We start from the raw sequence: 24,614 nt of genomic DNA, 5'->3' as shown, positions 1-24,614 counted from the left end.
ATGATTCTTTGTGACTTTGCTGTGATTTTGCTGATTGTCACATCAATGGGCAGCTTAAAATATTGTAACTGCATGAGGTAAACTTCTCAGTAAAAGGGGGCACTCAAAAATTTTTCAGCTTCATCTTTAAAGATTTTTTGGAGGAACTTCAAACCAAATCTTTCCAGATCTGCATCTGGTGAACAACTGCAGCCAGAGCCAGTTTGGGGTGCAGGTTCCTGTAATGCCTCTAAGGCTGTTGGGGGGTTGTCACATCCTAGATCTGGGTGGAAGAGGACAATACCTTGTCAGTGGTGAGCAAGGTGAGGCTCCAAAATGGCTGAGGGAGTCTCTCTCACATGTCGTGCTCTTCATGGCTAAGGAAGCAAAGGTTGTAGATGGACTGCAGGAAAGCAGAAGATGTGGTAAAGATAGTGGAGAAAACCCCATCTCTCTGCTGTTGGCAGCTGATTGAGGAACTTGGCTGTTGGAGAAGGGCCAGTGAGGGCAGCAAAGGGACCGTAACTTCCCCCAGGGATAAAATATCAGAATTCTGTTTCACTGGTCATTTCTGATGTCAGTCCACATCCCCCCATGATAGAAAACTTATGGCTACAGGCCACAGGTTGAAAACTTCACAAGCCCCTTGATTTGTCCCTCAGCAGAAAAGCAGGGCTATCTGGAGATCAGGGGCAGTTTGCTCTGCTCTCTGGCACTTGCTTGGTCTGGTACAATATTAAATTTGGTGCCAGGTTTACACTTATTTAGTGGACAAGGTTCCTCGCTTATTCGTGTCACTTTTAAAAGCTGGCACTGGTGTGTGTGAAGTAGACCCTCAAGGGCTGCTGGATGTCTCAGAATTCTCTTTCTTGACAAAGTTTAGTGGCAGATGAAGGACGAGTCAACCATTTTTACTTTTAAGGCAAAAAGCCCCCATCTTGTGTCCAAGAAGCACAAAAGTTTGGAATTCATTGAAGAAACCTTTACATGAGAGAGTCTAGAAGAAAACAGGAAGAGTATTTATTGAAGCATCAGTTTGAGCAACATAAGAGTGAGGAGAGAAAGATTTCTAAGGAGTTAGCCTTTCACGACAAAGGTGACAAGACACTTGCAGAGACTACACTTCCTTTCTCACAACCATCAGAACTGCACGCTAACAAGGCAGGGGCATGTGTGTCTGAAGGTTATCAGCCACAACAACATAACACTCCTGGGCTTTCATGAGCGGCTGGGCTTTCCCAGCTGGTCACAAAATGTCACAAAGCCCACATTTCTCCTTTTCTGCAAGTGTTATTGCCTATGAAGTTGGTAGATCCCAAGTACTTTATTAAATAATAATCTAATTGGCTTGGTTTGTTACTTAACTCTTTCTTCACAATTTTAAAAAGGAGTAGGTTGCATTTCCAACATGCAAACCCAAAATAAATGGCTGTTGTAAAAAGGAAAATGTTCAATCTGAGGCAGAGTATCTGTGTTTATTAGAGACACAGATCTTGGTTTTGAAACTCAGTTTTGCTGGGGCTTTCCTATACCACAAAAATTTTTGAAGATTATGCATCATGAGTCCAGCCAAAGTTTAACCTCGTTTATTTTGGCATGGAATGACATTTTTTTCATTTGCTTAAGGAGAATTATTTCATATTTCAAATTACAGTTTACGCGATCTGCTCATGGAAGAAAATGATAATGAGAACACTACTCATATTAGTAATCAAAGCAGCTCTCAAAATATGCCAAACTTCCACAGTAGAATTTAAAATGTTGCCCATCCAACCTACATGCATCACTAGGTTTCATCACAGTGCTTCTGTCTACGTATGTGCACATTAAGCATATTACCGGTGTCAGTGAGAATATTATTATTCCTGCACTTCGATGTTATTACACTGCACTTTCAAACATCTGCATGTACAATCTGGTGATTCCACTTGACTTTGCAAGCCCTAAAAGCCACGCTTGCAGAATGCCTTCCATGAGCAGATTTGCAATATAAATGAGTTTGTCACTTCCATTAGGTCTGTGAAAAGAATCAACTCCTCCACCATCTCTGATTCAGGTATTGTAAAATATCTGTAGCTCTTCCCAATATTCAATAGTTAAGCTACATAAAATGCTGCCATCTTGTGTTTAGAGATAAATATGCAACTTTAAAAATCTGGATTTTGAAAGACAAAAGTGGGATTTACAGTGTCAGCACATTATGTGAAAAAGATTGAAGTGAACGAATTATGAAAAAGTGGAAGCTTCACTTAATAATTTAGCTTTTAAAATTTAATCCTTAGAGCAAGTGCTGAGCCCAACACCTCTTGCAGTCAGGTCCAAGGGACTGCACAATTTCTCCAAGCTGATCTGGTGTCTGTTTAACCTACTTGAACCACCCAGTCCATGGTGTGAGGGGCCACCAAGGAAAATTAAAATTAGCAAGAGTGAAACAAGCAGAGATTGCTTGCATATGAAGAATGGTCCTTATGTAAAAAGCTTTGTTGATGCTTCAGGCTACAGAGAACACATAAGACATGTGAAACGCTGTCACTATTTCAATTAATAGCTTGTGTATTCCTTTTGTGACAAAGCACGGCTGCTTTGCCATTTGTGAACAACAACTAGAAATACTTATTTTGACTGTGCTGGGGCTGGCCAGGTTTAGCAAGGCCTGCAGTGGGGTGAGCTGGGCCTTAAACTAACAGATATTGGGAAGAAATTCTACCCTGTGAGGGTGGTGAGGCCCTGGCACAGGTTGCCCAGAGAAGCTGTGGATGCCCCATCCCTTAAAGTATCCAAGGCCAGGCTGGACAGGGCTCCGAGCAACCTGGTCTAGTGGAAGGTGTCCTTGCCCACGGCAGGGGATTGGAACTGGATGATCTTTGATGTCCCTTCCCACTCAAATCTATGAACTGCAAAGCTCCGAGGCCTGAGGGAGCAGAACGGACCCAGCCGGCTTTGTGTCCATGAGCAGGTGGGATGAGCTGATCCCTCCACTCCGAGACCCGCCCCATCCACACGGCGCAGTTCTGATCCAGGGATCCGGGCCTGAGCACAGGGATGCTGTGGAGCCCTGGGATCCCCGTGCCCTTCCCAACAACCCCCACGTGCCGCTATTCCACCACAACCCCGGATGTCGTTCCCGCCGGAGCGCGCTCAGCCCGCGCACCCATCAACTCGGCAGTCCTTGGGCGGCGCGCATCGCTTCGCGTTTGTAGGAGATTTATTCTGTCTGCTGTCTGAGCGCCCACTTCCTCGGCGTCACCCAACCCCGCCTCCCGCCAGCCATTTCCTCGCTGTCCCGGAGCGGGCACCGGCCGGGCTCGGATCCCCTCCCCGTGACGAGCCCCGCTCTCCCCTGAGGGCTCTCCCCGGACCCGCCCCCGCCGCTCAGCCACTGCGGGCCGGGCAGGGCCGCGCACACCCCCCGCCCACAACATGGCGCTGGCGGCGGCGGCCGAGCGGGGCCGCGGCGGCCTCGGGGCGCTGAGGCGGCTGTGAGTGCGGGCCGGGGGCGGGAAGGGCCGGCGGGAGCCGCCCACAGCGAGCCCCGAGCTGGGCTGCCCGGGGAGGAAGGGAAGGGCGCTCGGCTGGGCGTGTGGGGGTTCACCGGCGCCCCGGGCTGCTCTGTGGGAAGGAGGAGCGGGGAAACCCCCCCGCGGTTCGAAGGGATCGCGGTCGCCGCTGCCGCGGGTGCCGTGAAGCTGCCCCGGCGCTCCGGGGTCCGTCCGCAGCCCCTGCTCACCTGCGTGGTATAAGTTGGGGAAGGGAGAAGTTTGGGAAGTGCGCGAAAATCCCTCTCTCGTTGCTAAAACCGAGGTTTAGTTGGGTGGTGCCTTTTTGCGCCGGCAGCGCTTCAGAATTGGCTGGACTTGATCCCAGATTCCAGAGTTGATTTATGTGCTAATTAAAACAGCCCCGGGAATTCGCCGTCACAGTTTCATCCAGCCGCTTCACCTTGGCTACGCCTCTTTATTAGCATTAGTCGTTTGAGGTTAAGGTTTCTGAAAGTCTCCACAGCTTTTCTCTCTTGCTGCTTTTCACATTTTTTCTCCTGCACTTTTTCTCTATTGAAACATTTCCTATTGCCATTTTGAGCTTTTCTGTTTTGTGGTTATCCACATCTTCTTTCTCGAATACTTTAGATTGGCCTCTCTGGTAAATGCCAGATGTTGGCTGTTCTGTCCACTAAAAGAGTTTTTTTTTTTTTTTTTTTAAGAAAAAAAACTTTAAAACGAACTGTTTCTGTTTTAATGCCGCTAAAATAACAAGGGGATAATTTTTATTTTGTCTAAATGAAAGCACTTGAGGAGCCATCTGGTGAAGTCTGCACAACTTTCCTTGTTGTACCTGAGTATATAAACAGCTGTATCAAAAGCTTCAGAGCTATTCCAGTGCTGTCTTTCTCTCACCTGAAAATAAAAGTAGCTCAGCTGCCACTTCTTCATATGCATTTGTAACACTTCTGTGTGTTTATAATTGTACAGGCAATGGAACCAAGTACAGAGATTTGTGAAATGGGCCTCAACGATAGGTATGAAATTTAATTTCTTTGGCTGCTAGGTTAAACTGCTATGTAATGTGAATGGTTTAACAATTAGTTTTGGAGCATTAGTTGCTGAAAAACTGTAGGGTTTTTTAATAAATATTCATATCTTTGTAGTTTTTTAAAAAAGTAGCCTGTAGCTAACCTTGCAGAAATCATCTTTAATGTTCAAACAACATTTTGAATAGTTTTAGCTGTCATATTTAGGTAAACTGAACTTAATGAAAACTATTTGGTTTTGTGATATTTGCCTTTGCTGATGCAAGTGTTGCAAACTCTGTGAGAATTTGTTTCTTAGGCATAATGGCATTTAAACAAAATATAAAGGAGAATAAAAGTTAGTTAGTCCAGGGAGTACACAACAAAAATATAAGCATCAACTTTTATGTTTAAATGTTATTTTAGGGTTAAAATGTATTTATTGGATTCTAAAAAGGAAATTTTTTTAAAAAGGCTTAAACACACTTCTCCATAAGGACTTTAGGGAAAAAATTCCAAGAGTAGCATGGAAATGCGTTAGGGTGAAGTTTTGAGTGAAACAACTTCATTGTTGGAAGAAGTGCATAAAAACTATAAATTATGAAAAAAAGTCATAATTTAAAAATTGCTGTGTTTCCAGGAATTTTTTTAAGGATCTCTTTCTTACTGTGCTTCATCCTTTTAAACAGGAGGTCACAGCATAGGGAAGATTCTCATCGCAAACCGAGGAGAAATCGCCTGCAGAGTGATGCGAACGGCGAAGAAAATGGGTGTGAAGTCTGTGGCAGTTTATAGTGAAGCAGACAGAAATTCCATGCACGTAGCAATGGTGAAGTATATTCGTTGTGCTTATGCCTTATGTCCACTCACTACAGTATTTTCCATTGACAAATTCCACGTGAAAGCAGATTTGGGTGCTGGTGCAGTTGAGTTTCACCTCTGTGGAGTTACTGCCAAGTTTTCCTTGAGTTGGTGAAAAGTTTGCCTGGTTTCTGCCTCAACACCTGACAGCTTTACAGGAAGGGCATTAAATTTTGGCTCTCAAACTCCAGAGCAGCCGAGAGTTAGACAATGGACTCTGATTTTGGAAAGAAAGAATTTGTTTCACTCAGCTGAGCCTTTCCATGAGGAGAGGCAGCGATGTAAACTGCTGTGTGCCAGCAGTCTGATAAATAATATAATGATCTCAAGAAACTCAGTTAAATTTGCTAATAAACAGTCTGTGCCCTGTGTATTTCTTCTAAAACAGGCAGATGAAGCGTATTGCATTGGTCCAGCACCCTCACAGCAGAGCTACTTGGCCATGGAGAAAATACTGCAGGTGGCCAAGGTGTCAGCAGCACAGGTGAGCAGATCAGGACCTTCTGTTTTCTCTTACTTTCATGTCTTTAGTTCTTTATTTTTACCCATCTTGAGTTTCCTTGACACTACTGAAGTTTCTGAGTTTTCTAAGCTAAACTGATACAAAAATAGGCTGGTAACATTATTCTATTTTAGGCTGTTCATCCAGGTTATGGTTTCCTCTCAGAAAACACAGAGTTTGCAGAGCTGTGCAAGCAACAGGGAATCATCTTCATAGGTCCACCTTCATCTGCTATCAGAGATATGGGTATTAAGAGGTATCTGTTTCTGATTTGTTAATGCAATTTACAGCTTGGCAAAGCTAATTTTGTTAACAAATGACCAGTGTCATAATTGTTCTATTTTGTCAGTTTTCACTGTATTTTATTTTTATGGCTCTCTTCAAAGGAATAAACTCTGTGTCTATAGATATGGGATTCCAACAGACACAGAGACAGTCGAACTTGTTCAGTTATTAGGATTTCAGTAATTAAATAAGTAATGATTCTGCTTTTGCGTAACTGGGGCACTCAGCAGTCAGACTGGATGTTTTGTATATTAGTCAAAAGAGCAGTGGAAAAGAAACACTGTATCATTGGGGTTATTGTGGCTCATGTAAAATGGAGTGGTAAGTTTAGTTCATCACAGAGGACATTATTCTTAGTTACTTAGATCAAAGAAATGCTTTTAGGGTAGGAAGTGTAAATCAAGAATGTGGAAATGAGGTTGTTACTAACACATGAGCTGTATAATAGTAATTTGAGAGAATTAATTTTTTATCACTTTGTAATGTGAGAGTAAATTACCTCTGTAATTTAACAAGCTCTGCATGAGTATTTGAAGTTAGAGTTGTTACACTGTTTGATGTGTGGTGTGAATCCAGCTGTATCATGAAAAGTGTTTTGCCTTTGTACAACTTCAGGTATAATTTTGGCAGGATACGGTGTCGTAGTTTGAAAATTTTAGGGTTTGGCCTCTACAAGGTGGGTCAAAAGACAGGGAAGAACAGTAGAACTGAACCTTACTCCTGCTTTTATGTGGAGGGCTTGGAGAAAAAAGAAATCCCTGTTTGAAGCGGTGATTAATTACAGTCCAGTCCTACATAACCCAACTATGCCAGTAGTCCTGTCGAGGTCTACTGTGGAACTGCTTTCAGGGAGAGAGTTACCATTGGGAACAGTTACAGGCTCGGAGCTTAAAGTAAGAAAAAAAATATTATTGCCATTCTAAATATCAAACTGTTCTGTCAAAGCACTTCCAAAGCTATAATGTCTGCTGCTGGCGTTCCTGTTGTTGAAGGTTATCACGGGGAAGATCAATCAGATGGGTGTCTAAAGGAACAGGCCAAGAGGATCGGATACCCAGTGATGATTAAAGCTGTTCGTGGGGGTGGAGGAAAGGTAAGGAGCTAATCTGCTCATCACGTGCCATAAAGTGGTCGTGTCTCAGTGTCTGAATATTCTAAAAGAAATCTGAAAACAAAGAAACTGGAAAAGGGCTTTTTGTTAAAATTCGTTATTGATGTCCAGTCTAGCGCTATGAAATCTCATTTCCTTTTGTTGTGCAGTCAGGCGTAAGGTAAGGAGCTGGAATAAACTAGAAGAGTTTGTTTGTTTCAGTGGATCTCCAGTAATTCACATAAGCAGAAAAGTTGTCCTATGGATTTGTGTGACAGTAGATAACTTTGCTACTTTGTGATAACTTCTGTTACTTCTTTTGTTACCAGTTTTAAATTCTGTGTAAGAAGTGATTAGAAATACCATTTAAATATTTTTGTCTGGACACTTTTTAAGGTGTGGTGAACTCCCAGTCTAAATCTGATTTTACTCTGAAATGTCTATAAAATGACATGTAGAGAATTTTAATTATTTTCAAAATAGCTGTATTTGTTTTGTAATAAATGAGTTTTTCTTTGCCCAACTTAGAAAATTCCTTTTATATCTGAGAGTAAAATTGAATTTTGTACTCACCCGTATCAGTGGAATGATATATCTATTTTTCACACTTTTTATGGCACTTTCAGGGGGACTTAGAAGGGTTGTATTACTGGAAGCTGATACACAATTTTGGTAAAGTTGAAGAAAGGAGGGAAAAGAGTTATTGTTAAGCTCATTTCTTGCTGTTTGTGTGCCACAAGGATTTTCATTGTATACCCTATTTTTAGACATTAAGAAAGGCTTTTTTGTGTATTTTAGGGCATGAGAATTGCTCATTCAGAAAAGGAGTTTCTGGACCAACTAGAATCAGCAAGGAGAGAAGCAAAGAAGTCTTTCAATGATGATGCAATGCTGATTGAGAAATTTGTAGATAATCCAAGGTGAGAAACAGATGAATTTCAAGATTAACACTGCAATGTTTATTCTGTGGTTAAACAAACATAACTGGTTTAGGAGCAGGATGAAAATTGGTCTTGTATGTTTTATTTGCACTATGGCAGTTTGTTAATTTGGTCAAATCTTTTTATAATGCATTGAGTTTCTTGTAGTGACTTTGTTTTGAATTATAGGAATTACAGTACAGTACAGTGCGTGAGCTTTCTAAACTTGATTTACATCTAGGAAAAAAAAATCACTTTATAATCTTCAACTACAGACCTGAGTCAAGCTGATGTTTCTGCTGCCCTCAGGTGTCCTAAACCAGTTATTTAATCTTGCTTTATTCTGATATTTAAAACAGAAGGGATAGTTTTTATCTCATGTCTGGCCTGTGAAACTAAGCTAATTTATTTTTCATAAAGACCTTCTCACAGAGGTCTGTTTGATAATCTGGCACTTTACATCTGTTTTTCTTGAAACATCACTATAAAGAAAGCATTTAAAGAAACTGAGGGCCTGCTTATGCTGTCAGGTGGGCATGAGAAAAATCTCATTCCTGGGGGATTTCTTTCACCAGTATCAGAGGATTGTCACAATGATGACTTTTTTTTTAGCTTTACACACAGAACAAAATTCTGCCACCTAATAGTTGTCCTTTGAAGTGGTGTGTTGAAATAAACACACCACACAAATGTTATTCCTGAGCTGGGGCTGCTGCTGCCTCTTGTGCGTTGCTACACAGTAAATGTGGGGAAATCATCACTATCAAATAACAGTGAAGTGCTTTTACTTTGATAATAATAACTAAGAAAACAGAGGCAGCCTTCAGATATGTACCTTGTTTATCCCCCAACATACAAGATTTCAATGCAGTAGCTGGCATTTAGAATCCTGTTTCATTTGGGACATCAAGGAAGTCTAAAACAATTGAAATCTTGCCTAATGGCATCCTCACCTCTATATTTTCAGCATTTCTTTGAGGGCAGACACTTAAACCTTTGAGGAGTCCTCCTGGAGTGTACAAGGCCACATAAAAGTTCTGAGTCTGTCTGAGTGAAATCAGTCCCAGGATTGGGGTTTTACTGAAATACATTGAAACATTTATGTTTATGGAACAGGCACGTTGAAGTCCAAGTATTTGGTGACCAGCATGGCAATGCAGTGTATTTGTTTGAAAGAGACTGCAGCGTGCAGAGGAGGCATCAGAAGATCATTGAAGAGGCACCAGGGGTGAGAAGAAAGTTCTTCTTTTTATGAACTGACATATTTTTAAAGTAATTAATAATCCCCCATGAAGTTTATTTAGTTGATAGTACTTTATTTGTAGTTCTTAGACCTGTTTTAATTTTGCTGCAGAAAATGTTCTAATTGAAAAAAGCAACTTTCTCTAGGGAAAGGATTCTCAAGGAAAAATTATATAGATGTCAAATATAACAATGATAAGGATTTCACTGCAGTTGTTAAATACTGCAAAATATTCACATATACTGGGTTTGCTGTCACCAAACGTAAGAGTAATTTATAATTTTTTCCATTATTATTATTTGCAGCCAGGAATTAATCCAGAGGTTCGGAAGAGACTTGGAGAAGCCGCTGTCAAAGCAGCCAAAGCAGTGAATTATGTCGGAGCAGGTGAGTCTGGGGAGGCTTTTAACTTCATGAGACTTGAAGTCTCCAGCAAATGGCATCTGATTGTTCCAGAGTACGACACACATCCCCCAAGTTTTTTGAGGTTCAAGCAAGTAATCACATAGTTAGTTCTGATATAATTCCAAATTTAAATTAGCATACCTGAGCTCAAGACCAGTGGCAGCTGAAGAATGGGAATTAAAAATTACGGAGCAGATGATCCAATCAACTCGACTGTTGGAAACTGAGCATTTTGAGTCAGTAACTTTGAAAAATAATTTCATTATACAAAGAATAATCCTTTATATTCAAACACCAAAGCCTTTAAAAGAAGAACACGAAACAGTGTAAAGTCCACACTGTTTCCCAGATGAAAAATAACCTCCCAGAATTATCTGTGACTCTGTTTTCTCACTGCTTTTTTGGTTACTTATTTTTAAAAAATAACTACACACTCTATAAATACTAACGGTACTTTAGAGAGTCTTGATGCACATTTTAAAGTGCTAATGAAATGCAGCTTTTGTTGTAGAGAAGAATGGCTACTAAACAGCACAGGCCACATAAATGTACAAGGAAACAACCCTTCTGTTTCAGACCTCAATTTTGTGACCCTTTTAGATAAATTGTATAGAATTTAATGAAATTTAATGTATCAGATTTGGAAATAATAGTGTTTTCCTGGCATAATTAAATTAAGTGTCTTAGACACTAGTTGGTAAAGTGTCCTTCTGTACTTCAGGAACAGTGGAATTTATTATGGACTCCCAACATAATTTTTACTTCATGGAGATGAACACCAGACTGCAAGTAGAGCACCCAGTGACAGAGATGATCACTGGCACTGACTTGGTGGAATGGCAACTTAGGGTGAGTGTTAATTGATTTTACATGTAGGGCTCCTCCTGAGTGGTGAGTGGTGCTCTGCCTGTGGAAGAACTGTTGGGTTTCCAGATCCTCATCTGCTGTTCAGCTCACAGGGTAAAGTTTCCTTTGCTCCAGAGGAACATCTCACATTGCTGTATTTGATGGGAGCGTTGCGTAGATGCTCTGAATTTCAACCAAGTCTTCTCCCAGTTGTGTAGAGAAAAAACCCCTTTTTTCTAAAGTGTATTTAGAGACCTTGCAGAGAATGTGGAGAGTGGGAGTAGTAGAGTCCTGATCTTTCCTTTTCTATGCTGAAAATTTTCATAAAACTCAAGTTCAGATATATCTTTGGCACAAAAATCATTCTTGGATCAAGCAGTATGAGGAAAAGATCTCCACAAAATCATATGTCTGGTGTTATACCAGTACAGTCACATTCTAAAATAAATGTGTAGTTGTGTGGACTGGAAGCAGGCAGTGGCAGTTTCCTCACACACCTAATTTGCAGAAAGACTGTTCACACACTGAAATGATAACAGCAAGTTTTGGACCTTGGGGAAGTAGAAATGGAAACCAATTCTGGTTGGATAAATTCAAAAGTGAGAACAGCAGCCCACACTGAGCTTAAGTAGTGTGAGCTTAAGGGTGGGGAGGTATTTACTGTAATCAGGAAGAAAATTAAAGTGGCAAATGCTGATGCAAGAAAAAGGAACATTTGTCTTCCTGATCTGGGAATGGAAATTGAATGCTGAGTTGGAGCAGGGATCAAACAATACTGGAAGAAAGCAGGTGGAAAGGTGCACTGAATGGTCTTGGCATATGGCTCAATGAGTTAATAGATAAAAAAATGTTAGTTCTTGGAGAGATTATTTTTGTAGATCTGTATAGTGACTACTCTTTCTTTGAAGACTAAGTTATAATCTGCTGACTCTGCTAAAATCCAGAGCTTGGTGGAAAAAGGCCACCAAAAAGGGTGGAAAATCCTTGACGTTACAAAAGAAGATGAAATGTTGCTACAAATTTTTGAATAGGAACATGTATTTTCCCTTATAGCTGGAAATTTTGGTAACAAATGGTCTTGTCTCCACTGCAACAGGTTTCTTGTTACTGTTTTGTCCCCAAAAGCCCTGGTTTTTTTTCAGTCTCAGACTGGTTTGTTGCTGATCTTTGCCGATATTCCTGTATTTGCAGTGTTAATTCCTCTGAGTAATAAAATGATGCTTCCTTTCCCATTAAAGGTTCCCTGTCAGAAATCCCCTTAGAGAAACTTTCCCTTAAATGTACAGGCTCCACAGCACAGAATAACCAACAGTTTGTGCTGGTAGTGCTGGCTGCCAGTAACCCATTTTATCATCTGCTTTTGGAGCAACTTTTATCTAATAAAATCTTGTCTTAGTTGGCCAGGCTGTAACTTAAAGAATTAATTATTTTTTGACATAACCAGTAGAAAAACATTAGACTGTTTTTTTTTTTTCCATTACGTTTCAGCTGTCTAAAATATTAGGCAGTAAATTTACACAATCATAATTCAAAATCCTTTGACTGTTGACTTCCACAAAAAAGGAAGGAGTGACTTCAGAATGAGCCTTTTATGACTTACCTTTTTTTTTTCTCCTTGTGCTTTTTTTAACGTGCTTTCTAGTCCTTCATGTTTAGAAGAAAGATATTTAATATTTCATACATCAGCACTCCAGAATATTGATCCTGCATTAAAGAAAAAAACCTACTGTTTTCAGGTTGCAGCAGGAGAGAAGATTCCCCTAAAGCAGGAAGAGATCCTGCTCCAGGGCCATGCCTTTGAAGCTAGAATATATGCTGAAGACCCTAATAATAACTTCATGCCAGGAGCTGGGCCATTGTTGCACTTATCCACCCCTCCTGCAGATCGTTTCACCAGGATAGAGACTGGAGTCAGACAAGGTAAAACTGCAGGCTGTGATGTGTAAGAAATAATTAACATCAAAATGTTGTCTTTGTAAGCATTTCCCTCTTTGGCCTACATAAGTTAGTCTGACAGGGTGTTGCTACAAAGACAAATCTGTACAGAATTATTCTTCCTTGTGACTCTCCATGTATTTTTGGGCAATCACTGGTTACTTTATTTACCTCTTTATTTACCTATATCCATATTGAAGTCCATTGGATCATGCTGCCTCCTTACAATTTATCAATCCTGCATTCTGATTGCAACAAAGAAAGCTGGATTTGAGTAGCGTTATGTCTACAAAGTCTGTAGTGAAGTTGTCCATGAAGTTCAGATGCCGGGTCACATCACTGTGTCCTCGAAGAACTTTCGAGAAACTTGGCTATGAGTTGTATCCCCGTTTGACGCCATGTGGTGTCCAGTACTTTGCATTAACCAACTTTCAGAAATGCTTGGGTTGGTGTTCCAGCATTTCTTTTGCTCACATGTTTTAGGTGATGAAGTTTCTGTTCATTACGACCCGATGATTGCCAAGCTGGTTGTGTGGGCTGAGGATCGGCCAGCGGCGCTGAGGAAGCTGAGATACAGTTTGCACCAGTACAATGTAAGTAGAAAGAGCCCAGTGTGTGATTTCAGATCTTGAGCTAACTTTGTCAACACCTGGAGCTAACAAAGTATGTAGAAAATAAACAAAACAAAAATAAAACAAAAGTGGTTTCTAATAGGGAGCCTGCATTGCCGCTACCGTTTCAAATTCATTATTTGTTTGCAGAAGTTGGCTTTTTTCCTAAATGCAGAATGTTTGTGTAGGTGGTGTGGGTAGAAATAAATGTGAAGTCCAGTTTTACGCAGAGATTTTTAAGTTTGTGATCTCTTCAGCTGGGTGATGCACCTGAGGCTTTGTAGAAGAGTAAGGCTAACAAAAATTTTCAATTATAGTGTGAGCTCTCTCAAAGGAGTGGAATTTGTGTCAGACAATGTTTGCTTGTGATTTCTAATTTATAAAAATAACTAAATTTTTAGACTATATGTGTGGTAAAGAAATATGCTGTCAGTTCCTTTTAAGAAACTTTCCCTTGTGTCTTTCCAAAAGCGGAATTCAGGTTTGACTTGACATGAGACTGTTTGTGCAGTTTTATTTTTAATAGTTTTTTAATTATGCAGAATTAATTTACACTTTTAAACCAACAACATGAGTGTGACCGAGGTACTGAAAATATTTGGCTCCTTATTGTTTTAGCTACAAATGAAAATGACTTCAAGGGAAAAATACAAATTCTGGAAAAACCCAAGAGCTTTTTGTTAGCAGTTCTGTCAGTACATGTTGACAGCATTTACATAGTTACCAGGTTTACTAATTTCTCTAAAATAATTACGTTGTTTGTTTAGGTATTTTGCAGTACAGGAAATGGATAGTATCTAGTAAATTTATGAAAGTCCCTGTTCCCACATGTTACTATTAAAAGATCAAATATGGGATACTGACACTATTGTAACTCATTTTTCATAAGCAGCACTTGTCAAGTTAGGAACGTTCTGTTACGTACTCAGAGTGTGCTTTTCTGAAACAGTAGAGTTTTTTCCTAGATTACCTCCCTCTACTGTTGCTGGGAAACTTTCCTCAAACTTCACAGTGGGCCAAGGTGGTATTGAGAAAACAGAGTGCTTTTGGCAAAGCAACTCCTTGGGTTTTTTATTTGGCTTGTTGTGTGGGTTTTCTTTTTCGAGCCATTGGTTTAACTGGTAATAAAACAGCAGTTGAATGAATTACATTTTATTGCTGAACTTTGCTTTGATGGCGCTACCTGAAAAAAATACTCATCTCTTATCTGTACTTAAGTTGAGCAGAAAGTTGCGTGCTCACTCATAACTTCAGTTTGCAATATGCTTCTGTTTCTTTACAGATTGTAGGATTAAGCACTAATATTGATTTCTTACTGAGCCTGTCAGGACACCCACAGTTTGAGGCTGGAAACGTGCACACTAATTTCATTCCTCAACACCACGATGAACTGTTTCCAACCAAAAAGGCAACTCCACATGAAGTCATGTGTCAGGCAGCTCTTGGGCTTATACTGAAAGAGAAAATGCTAACAGATGCTTTTAGAGATCAGTCAGAGGGTAAGGATCATTCTTTTGTTTTATTTTGTGAGCTCATGTGCAATTACTTAATTTGCATGTTCTTTCTTTGACCTACTTTGTGGCTGCTCAGGGCTCTGCATTCTGGCCTGTGTCAGGTATTCACACAGACTCTGACTTCTGTGAAGGGGCAGACATGGAATGTATCCCCACTGTAATGTACTTCCCACAGCACTCCAGATAGGCACTATCTGGAAGGCCTTGGGATTCCTAGGCAGTGGCACTGTGTGCTCTTTGCTCTTGACAAGCACAAACTGTGGCCATCTGCCTGCACTGTTCCTACAGCTGGCCCAAGGTCTTCAGATGTCAAATTGACTCTGCTCAGAGTGGGAGAGGCGGTGGGGTTTGATGGGACCTTCACCTAAGGGTTAATCAGAATCTGCTGTGGTGGAACTGAACTCCCATGCATTCTTGTCCTGTTCAAGGATGTGTTCCTGGAGAGCAGCCAATGCTCCCCTCTTAACTGCTGCTGTTGGTGTCATGTGTTGTGTAGGTTACAGCATCAGCTTGTGCAGTGTTGAAGGCCGAGGGATTGTCACTCTCAGTGACTGCAGGGGCTCCCCAATCTTTTCTGTGCAGTGTAAAACCATAAGTGTGATGGTAATAACAGTAAGACAGTGATTTTATGGTGGAAGTTCTGAGTGTTGTGTTTTGTCGAAGCAGAAGGAAAGTAACATGTCTGTGTATTTTGTGTTTTAGATAAATTCTCACCATTTGCATCCAGCACTGGTAGAAGAATAAATATATGTTATACTAGAAAACTGTCTCTGCTGGATGGGGAAAACAGTAAGTTAATAAGAAAGTGTGTGGAGGGAAGGGAGGCACTTGATGGATAAAATTATTTCAACTGATGCTTGAAAATTCAGACTAAGAAACAGCAAATAGAACCAGCATTAATTTTATGCAATTTAAGCTGGGAATTCACAGAAATCCATGTTTAATCCACACTATTAGATCTTGAGGAGATGTAAACCAAATTCAATTGACACAATTATTGTTCATCATTTAAATGAATAAGGTTGACATTTTAAAAAGAGCTGAGTGCCACTGACTTTTTTTTTTTTTTCACTTCCTTTTGGTGTGAAAGAGCTCAGCACTTTTTCCCATCACAAACCTGTTTTCTGTCCAGATAACACAATACAGATTTCAGAGCATAACTTCAGGTGCTCATCTTTGAAAAACAAATTGCCTCGAATTCAGTATGAAAGCTGCAGTGTCTACAAAGCTAACCTGAAAATACTTGTTCTTTTCTTAGTGCTGGAAGGTCTTGTTTTTATTAAGGAACATAAACTAAGTATTGTGTCTAGGTCATCATTCTCTAGATACTGTAATTAATCTACTCACATAATACATATTTTGTTTTATTCAACAGTTGTGGATGTAGCTGTAAGTTACAATCAAGATGGGTCATACAAAATGCAGGTACAAGTCCATTTTTTCAAACATTTCATTAGATAAAAGAATCTGTTTCTTGTAGACTTATCTTAGTATTAACTGTTAGTAAAGTTGCTTGGTGATTACAGATACAGGATTCTATTTTTGGCTTACTTGCAGCCATTGCTGTAGACTGTTATTTTAGGCTGAAATTATCTTTGCTACATGCTGGATTGGCATGGAAGAGCTACTAAAATACTTCTGAAAATATGGCTAAGGAAAGTTTGTATTTTCAGTATTTAAAGGTCTTATTCTTCATTTTCCTCTTCCTTAAATTTGTCTGCCTAAAACATGGTAAGTTAGATTTAAATCTGCATTTAAAAAGACTTTTTTTCCACAGGACTTGTGTGCATGAGATGGATCTCCTGTGGGATAAATAAAAGCTTTCTAGAGCATTATCTGTAAGATAATACCTATTTTATTTTGAAGATGGAAATTGAGAAGTGATTACCAAGTGGGATGAGGAATCTTCTGGTCAGATAATTGAATGATACCCCATAGAATTGGCTTCTCTGTCTGTGCTATAGAGCTCCTATAGGATACAACTCCAGATGCTTTAAACACAGATAATTTTGTGTGTGCACATGTGATAGTCTCCAGTTGTGTGGCTTATGTGGGTTGTGTTTTGCTGAGTGTTAAACATCCTTCTTGCATCACCTGTAGTCCAGTGCTTTTTCTCTCAGCTTTGTCACCCAGAATGAAAGCGTGCTGAAGAATGCAGTCTCTCTGTAGTTCAGCTTATTGTTCCCAATATTCAGAAAAGGGAAACTGGGATAATAAGTATGAACTGCTTAGACTGTGTAGAGATGAGCCTACCAAGAAAATAATGAGAAAACTACTGCATTTTTGAGGGTGTAACAGCACCTTGGGTAACTCACACCCTTATTTCTGTGGATACAAAGACTGAGATAACCCACATCCCTCCAGTAATACCCGGGTTATTTTGGTGTATTAATTACCTATGTGATGCTGCTCAGCTCTTACACTCGAGGCTTGTCTCATGTAAGCCACGTCAGCAAAAGTAAAGAGAGGCTGGAAGGGATGTAGGGCCCATTTGTGGGGGGAAGTGCAGCTGGGAGAATGTGGACTGCTAGGGAAGAAGCAAGAATGGGGGTTGAGATGGAAATGGAGAGAAGATGGAGATAAAATATGGAGAAACATAACTGGGAGCTGATTCTGAGGAAGATGTTGCCTCTGCAGTGTTACAAAACCTGTGCTGAGGCCAAGCAGCCAGAGCAGGCTGCTGGGCCATGGATGTGGCAAAGCACTCGGTGCTTCCAAGGGTGTTGCCCTGTTTGTGCCCCTGCTCAGGATACTCATCAAGCAAACGATTTTCCTCTCAGGGATAAGAATCAGATCAACAGTATCCTTTCAGTGCATGTTTTCAGTGGAAGGACAGTATGTAACTATATAATAAAACCTCAGTTTTATTTCAACTACTACCACCCTGAAAGACCAGCAAGTCTCTGATTCCTTGCTCTGTGATGGCAGACTTAGAAACAAACATATCAGTTAAATGTAATGCACTTATGTTTGTGTTCTTGCAATCTTTGTATGCTGAGGTTGTGGCACAGGTGCAGCTTCCACTGATGTAGATGGAGAGTTACTCAGAAATAAATGACCTTTCCATCTAGTCTGTCTTTTGCAGTTCTGGTGTCTAATTGACACAGTTTCCATTGCTTGCTCTGCTCCTTTGTAGGTTTACTGACTGTGTTCTTGTATTGTAAGCTTCCAAGGCAGAGGAAGTGACCTGTGTTTTGGAAAGCATCGTGGAGCGTGATGTCAGCTGAGCAGTGTGGATTTTCAGTTTGAAGAAAGTCAAGATGCTACAACAGATCAAAAATATTGGATTTTAGTAGCATCACTAAACTGAATATTCTGGGGTTTTTTTTGCTCTTCTTGAGAATTAGTATATCTTTGTTTGGGATAAAAACTGTCCTGGGGGAACAATTTTCTGAGCTGTTTGTATTGGATACAGAATACAGTCTCCTAACTGAAAAACAAAGGATACACAAGATTTATAAAGTATTTTTTCTTTTAATTCCAAAATTGTCTATGAAGAATCACAGGTTATGAGCGTACAAATGCTGTCTCTTAGTTTTACTGGTCATGAAGGATTAACCTTTGTCCTTATAAAAGCATTTAACTTTCAGATTCAAGATAAAACGTTCCTGATTTCTGGAGAGATGTTGAATGAAGGTGATTCACTTTACTTGAGGTCTTCAGTAAATGGAACAGTTTGTAAGGCCAAACTGGTCATTTTGGACAACACCATTTATCTCTTCTTTCCGGTAAAGTTCCTTTCTTTATTATCACAAGTTTAAAATTTCAGAATTTCATATGAAAATGAGGAATATAAATTGCAAGAGAATGTGAATGATAATTTCAGTTTCTTACTTTGACCTATAAGGCTTTGACACTTGCTGGATTTATAGGTCTAATTAGAAGTTCGCTGCTTATGGTCTGTGAGCGAGAAAATTAACTTGTAGAAAGATAAAATACAGTGAGGTGAATTGCAAACAATGGCTTAGGAGGGGGGAACACAGAATATTAAAATTGTCAGGTATTTAAGTTTGTCATAGAGCAGTAGCGATAAGTTCAAACTGACAATTATTTGTAAGTGCTTGTAACTTAATTTTTTTTTAAAATTATATGACAAGAAATAAATTGATACTGGTCTGAGGAAAGATAACTTTAGCTAATATTAAAAGAATGGAATTATGAACAAACGTGGCATTATATCTGTTGCATGTGTGCAAATGGCATTTGAAAGAAGATGTACCCTAATTTCCGTTATTAGGCTGTTAATTTTTTATTTGCAGGTAAAAAGATTGCAAGGCCCTAAAGTAACTCAATAAAAATGTAATCTAAATAAGTAAATTATGATGTGTTAGTTTCAGTAACTAACCCCTAGCCCTGAGCCTCTTAAGACTTTATGCAGAACGCAGTGAAAACTTTGCTGCTCCAGTGGTGAGGACAAAGAAACTCCTGCTGGAATGGCAAAGCTCAGATCTCCTGTGGCATCACAGTGGAGTCAGAGGGGGGGGATTTAGGAGAAATCACAGCAGTTTTAGGGCATGGGTAGGATGTGGGGGAGAATGAGTCTTTAGGAAACTCTGGGCACCAGGTGTGAGAGCACTTACAGGATTTGAATAAGGGTGAGAATTTTTCACTGAGTTAGCACTGAATTCATGTTATGGTAAATGGCGAAGCTCTCCTTGGCAAGGAAGATGCCAATGTCTCTGTCCCTTGTTGCACAACCTGCCTGCCCCTCGTGCTAACAGCCTTTATACATTTTTGTAAAACCTTCTGCACTGTTGTTGCGTGAATAGGGGAGGTGCAAGGTGTGTTTTGTACCAAGATCCACGTGGAGCTGCTTTTGCACAGGAGCTCCTTCCCTGCTGACCCTTAGCAGCAGCAGCCTGAGTTTTAAGACCTCAGACATTGGCAGAGCTGCTGACAATCCTCCTGCTGCCATGACCCCAGGGCTCTACCACCCTCAGAGCAAGGCTAGATCTGTTCGTTCCTGTGTTTCAGAACATGTGCTGGTGGTGGGATTTTACGCTGTTCACTCACCTGTCCTGGATTTTCTCCCTGCAGGAGGGCAGTGCTCAGATCGGCCTCCCCGTTCCCAAGTACTTGTCTGCAGTGAGCTCAGGGGGAGAGCAAAGTGGTGCTGTAGCACCCATGACAGGCACAGTGGAAAAGGTAATTATAATAACATGGGTGGGAAGGGAATTCTGCAGTAGATATACAAGCTCACTCTTCCAGAAATGGGGCTTCTGTACTGCCAGGAAAAAAATCAGAGCCTGAAATGTCAGTGCTGGATGACTTCTCCTAATTGGAAAAGGCCTTGTTTACTCTGAGTTTTCAGCAGCCACCCAAGAGTTTTTAAGGCTTCCAGTCTTCTTTCTCTAGAGCTCTGGAAATTCTGAATATTTAACTAATGCTACTGCTTAACTAATTTTTTCTTCATCTTAATTACTTTCTAAGTTGAAGTGCCCTGAAGTGTTAGAAGCTGTTTGATTCATTTCATCTAACAAAAGAGAGAATTAAGAGATGCACTCGCAAAAAAAAAAAAAAAGAAATCCTCGGAAACACATTTTTGTTAAGCTTTGTGTTTGTTTCTTTTTCTTTAGCTCAGCAAGTCTCGTGTATTTCTCTCTACAGTGACAAAGTTTCCACAGAAAAGAGATTTCCAGGAGAGTTTAGTGGTTAAAGGATTCTGGTAGCAGTGAGAAGGCACGAACCCTTTCACAGAGTCGAGTACATTGAACATGGATCTCCTACACTGAGTGAACCCTCTGAATCAGTTGGAGTTGAATAACAAGGTGGCTCTGCCATCCTCTGTCTGGGTGTTGTTTTTTAAAAGGCTTTAGGGACTGGCTCCAGGAGGAGGTCCTGCACTTTCTCAAAATAGAAGTGCTTAAGCCAGAAAGGGTCAAATACACATCCTCTCTTCTAGTGTTCCATCTTTGATAGGTAAATGTCTCCCTGCTCGTCCTGGCAGCTGGCACTGAACCTCTCTCTGGAGCTCTGACTTCCCTTGAGTGTCATCTAGAGAACTCTCATACCCAATTCAGCAATAATAAAAATAATATGAGGCTGTTTTGCAAACCCACAATCACTCTGTGGATTGTGCTAGTCAAGATCCAGCTGATGATTGTTAATGGCATTGACAAGAATGATTTTTTTTGTTTTTTTTCCAATTTTCTCTTGAATTTAGGTGTTTGTGAAGGCAGGGGATAAGGTTCAGGCTGGAGATCCTCTGATGGTTATGATAGCTATGAAAATGGAGGTAAGTGACACATAAAGGTTTTAATTACTTAGATAATAAAAATCTGGTCAAAATTTAATAATTTTTGGTTGCATTACTGAAGTATGAGGTAGCTTGCAGATGTCACTATCACTTCATCTGCTATGAAGTGAGTGTTGCGTCTGACGATTTTAGAGGATTATATTTGCTGTTATTTTACTAACAAATGATGATTATATAATCCATGGAATTCTTCAGCTGTTTTAACGTGCGTTTAGTGAGCTGTGTCAGGCCTTCTCTCCCCTCCTCTCCTTTGGCTTTTCTAGCAGAAGACTGTCCAGGTATCTCCTGCTCACTGATTTGATCCAAGCATGTGGAATATCTGCAGTTACTTCAGGCAGAAATTTAGCCAGTGGAGACTTTGTAAATATGTGCAGGGTTCTTTGTGTATAATCTTTTAATTATTTACATAAAGTTTTACCAAGGGTACACTCAAGACTCTTTGTAATTGTCCACATGGCATTCAGTGGACCAGCACTTTGGCCATTTTATCTTGCCAGACATGAGGCTTAGATGGGAGGATTTAATATCTGGTATTAAATGTTTTGATACTAGACTAGCCCTGGGTAGAAAGATACCAAGAAACAAAGCTACAGTGGAAAACTAACCTGGTCCAATAACAAGCAGACCAGTTTGGGGGTTGGTGTGTAAACATGCTGTTCCTTCACTGTCATTAGTGGCTGTGTTTGTATTTCATCTGGATTTTGCCAAATATCTGCTCAGTAAAGACCCCTCCTGGCCAAAACCCAAAAATATCTGTAGCAAATCTGCAGATTCCTCTTCAGGGAACAAATCTGCTATGATTAACATTTTGGATTAAAACTGTATTATTTCTGCTTGGTATTTATTACGATAACAAAAACAATTAGTGAAGTAAAATAACATTCAACTGTTCATACTTCATAATATAACATTATATAGCAGTTTTTGTCCCCAGTATACTTACCAAATATTCATGAGAAAACTTGAAAATGGACTAGTATAATGGTTTAAAATAAGGTTTAAAATAAAGATATGTGTCAGAGGAAGAAATTAAATGTTTTTCAGTTCTAATTGCACCAAAGAGTAATAATAGCATTTGCTGGAGAGAGAGAGAAGGCAAGAAGCCAGGTTCTCTGCTGGCTCACTCTTGCTCTGTTTTGTGCAGCACACCATACGGGCTCCAAAGGCAGGAGTGATAAAAAAGGTTAATTTCCAAGAAGGTGCCCAGGCCAACAGACACGCTCCACTGGTGGAATTCGTGGAGGAAGAAGCCAAGTCAAAATAAAATTCAAGGAAGGTGCATTTTATTTTTTTATACTTTGCCGATTTTCTCCCAGGAGAAGACTACTTCATATTTTCAGCAAACTGTTTTGTAAGAGAGACTGGGGAATTGGTTTCCTCTGCACTTCCTGCATAGTCTGACTGTAAATTATGCTGACTTCAGTGGAATTTGGGTATCACTGTCCTGTAATCGTATTTATAACCTGTGGACCTATGTGATTGTTGTTCAGTGGTTGTGTTTGCCTGTGGAAAGACATTGGACTGGAAAAAGATGTGGAACTCTCAAAGGATGGGAGAGGTTAGTAGGGACTGTAAGGGATAGACAGGTTGGGTTCTTCTTCATTCACAGCTGCCTTTTTCCCTGAGATATGACAAGACTGATTTGAAGGAAATCTAAAGGAAGACAATTGTTTATGAATTCATTTTCTGGCAAAATCCCTGATTGTGGTTTATGTTTTTGCCTTAAACAGGGAATTCAGGATTGTTTCTTAGCCCTGAATCCCTCTCAGTCATTTCTGTTACATCTTTTCTTCCCTTTTACCTCAATGAGTAATGAAAATTTGCATTTCAAGAATTATTTTAATATACCTCAAAACATCTGATATGAAGCATTTTTCAGATATATTTGCTACACTTTACCGAAGTTGGAACATAACTGGTTTCTAAAAATATCATTTGAACTTTAAATATGAAGTAGTAACATAAAGATAAGCTTATTTATTACTTGGAAAATGTGCCAAAATAAAATACTGACTTCAAAATCCTCAATGCTGTTCCCATATTGTTCATGTTCTGTGTGAAGTACACCAAAAGTCTTTGTAACAACATGAAATATTACCATGAATAACAGGTATTTTTTTTTTTTTTTGTATCTGCAGGGTTTCAGAAGGGAAAATTGTTAGGTTTTTTTGATATGCAAAGAAAATACTCAGACTAAGCATATTCTGATCATTTGCCATAGATTTATTTTAACTTATTTAAAAGCCCCTCAGAGAAACGGGAAAAGGGAAAGAAAAATATGTTTTAATTGCTGCAAACTTTGACTATATTTTTACCTTTCAGTTAATGTGATGTTCTGGTTGTCATGTGAAGCTTTGATGTGCCAATTTAATTCAATAATATGGTCTATCCTGCAGAAAGGAACACATCAGATGCTGCAGTGATCCCAAACTTGTAGTCAGATCTGTGCAAGTGGATCTTTACACTTACCTAAAATCTCATTTCTGAATCAGTATACAGCATCATGGGGATTTCTCTGATCTGCCTCTGTAATTGTGCAGCCTTGCCTGCAGTGCAGAAAAACATTATAAAAAACAACTGGCTCTGGATGGACTGTATATTAAAAGCATACTGTAATACTTTTCAATTTTCCTTGTAATCCTATGGCCACCTAGCAAAAAATTACAGTGATCATCTTGCAGAATATTGCCACAGTGATTTTTGTTTACTGCCAAATAAAAATTAAGCTTAACTTTGAATGTTTGTTTTTATTTTTCTCCATTTTGTTCTTTCCTTGGTTGCTTCTGTCCATGCATTAGATTAGAGGGGTTTAAGCAGCTGTTTCTGTATCATCATCTGATGATGACCACAATCTGCAGACCACATTTGGGTGGCAGAAATCCAGACAGTTGTGATGGGCTTCACTGCAGGTAAGGTTAGTGGCTTGTTTTATCTAGAAATTGGATCTGCATGTAGAAACATGAGCCCCTGCAGCCTGGCATTTATTTTTTTGCTCTCTGCATGACAGGGCTGTGTTTCTAGACCTACTTTCCTACACTGAATCTGTACCAAAACCCTGAAACTCCCAGCGTGAGGTTCTGTGCCCGCTGAGGCTGCACAGCTTGTGCAGCCAGTGAGACAAGAACGTGTTCCCTGGAAGCTGACAAAATGTCCTCCCTGAGGAACGAAGGGAGACAAATAATGTTACCAGTTTGCATTTTCCCCTCACTTCTTTTTTCTACTGAGATTGATTTTGTGTTTATTTCAGAATAAAATCTCTTGCAGAAGTCACTGTCACAGTTTGCACACTTTAGATGTTTTACTGCAATGTGATTTAATTGAACTTAGAGGTGCTCAAAGAATTAGTAAAGTAAGGTTTATCCTCTTAACACAGAATGTACAAAATATTTATAAATCCTTGGTTTATTACAAATAAAATCTTGTGTTATAAATATGATCTGCTAAGGAGCACATGATAGTAACAGCTGGAACTAAACTGTTGTCTCTAGAACACTTAGTGTTAGATTAAGAAAGAAGAAAACGTAATTATTTAAAATCAGTATTTATTATTTGAGCTAAAAGGATCATCTCTGCCTGTGATTTGTTATCAATATACCTTTTCAAATCGTGCTGTACTGGATGTTCCAGTAACAATGAGTCTGAACTGATTCTACTTGTAAT

The 24,614-nt window shown here is 39.7% G+C and overlaps 1 protein-coding gene across 2 annotated transcripts; it reads left to right on the top strand.

The window, feature by feature from the left end:
• Positions 1–3,374: 3,374 nt before the first annotated feature.
• MCCC1 (methylcrotonoyl-CoA carboxylase 1) lies at positions 3,375–23,002 on the top strand. 2 transcript variants are annotated; one of them, XM_027887982.1, is made up of 19 exons: positions 3,375–3,458; positions 4,449–4,495; positions 5,176–5,315; positions 5,736–5,831; positions 5,984–6,105; positions 7,080–7,227; positions 8,023–8,144; positions 9,261–9,372; positions 9,693–9,774; positions 10,514–10,641; positions 12,375–12,558; positions 13,057–13,166; positions 14,467–14,683; positions 15,401–15,487; positions 16,074–16,123; positions 18,289–18,426; positions 19,736–19,843; positions 20,862–20,933; positions 22,099–23,002. In XM_027887982.1, exons 1-19 carry the CDS (start codon positions 3,400–3,402, stop codon positions 22,216–22,218), a joined length of 2,142 nt encoding a protein of 713 aa, XP_027743783.1. In that variant the 5' UTR covers positions 3,375–3,399; the 3' UTR covers positions 22,219–23,002. The 2 variants fall into 2 exon arrangements, with proteins under 2 accessions (XP_027743783.1, XP_027743784.1); XM_027887983.1 differs by lacking the exons at positions 18,289–18,426; positions 19,736–19,843; positions 20,862–20,933; positions 22,099–23,002 and adding an exon at positions 16,476–16,778.
• The last annotated feature ends 1,612 nt before the right edge of the window (positions 23,003–24,614 follow it).

This window comes from Empidonax traillii, unplaced genomic scaffold, assembly GCF_003031625.1.
Source record: "Empidonax traillii isolate 1590-97213 ecotype Southwest subspecies unplaced genomic scaffold, ASM303162v1 scaffold226:size936269, whole genome shotgun sequence".
Taxonomy (NCBI): Eukaryota; Metazoa; Chordata; class Aves; order Passeriformes; family Tyrannidae; genus Empidonax; species Empidonax traillii.
Note: the sequence above shows the minus strand (reverse complement) of the source record. Positions and strands in the feature narration are given on the sequence as shown.

Bases quoted from the DNA above. Each gene is read 5' to 3' on its own strand.
- MCCC1 (XM_027887982.1), top strand. From the start codon at position 3,400: ATGGCGCTGGCGGCGGCGGCCGAGCGGGGCCGCGGCGGCCTCGGGGCG. The intron at 5,316-5,735 runs GTGAAGTATATT...CTTCTAAAACAG, and splicing joins ATTCCATGCACGTAGCAATG to GCAGATGAAGCGTATTGCAT. The intron at 9,775-10,513 runs GTGAGTCTGGGG...TCTGTACTTCAG, and splicing joins AGTGAATTATGTCGGAGCAG to GAACAGTGGAATTTATTATG.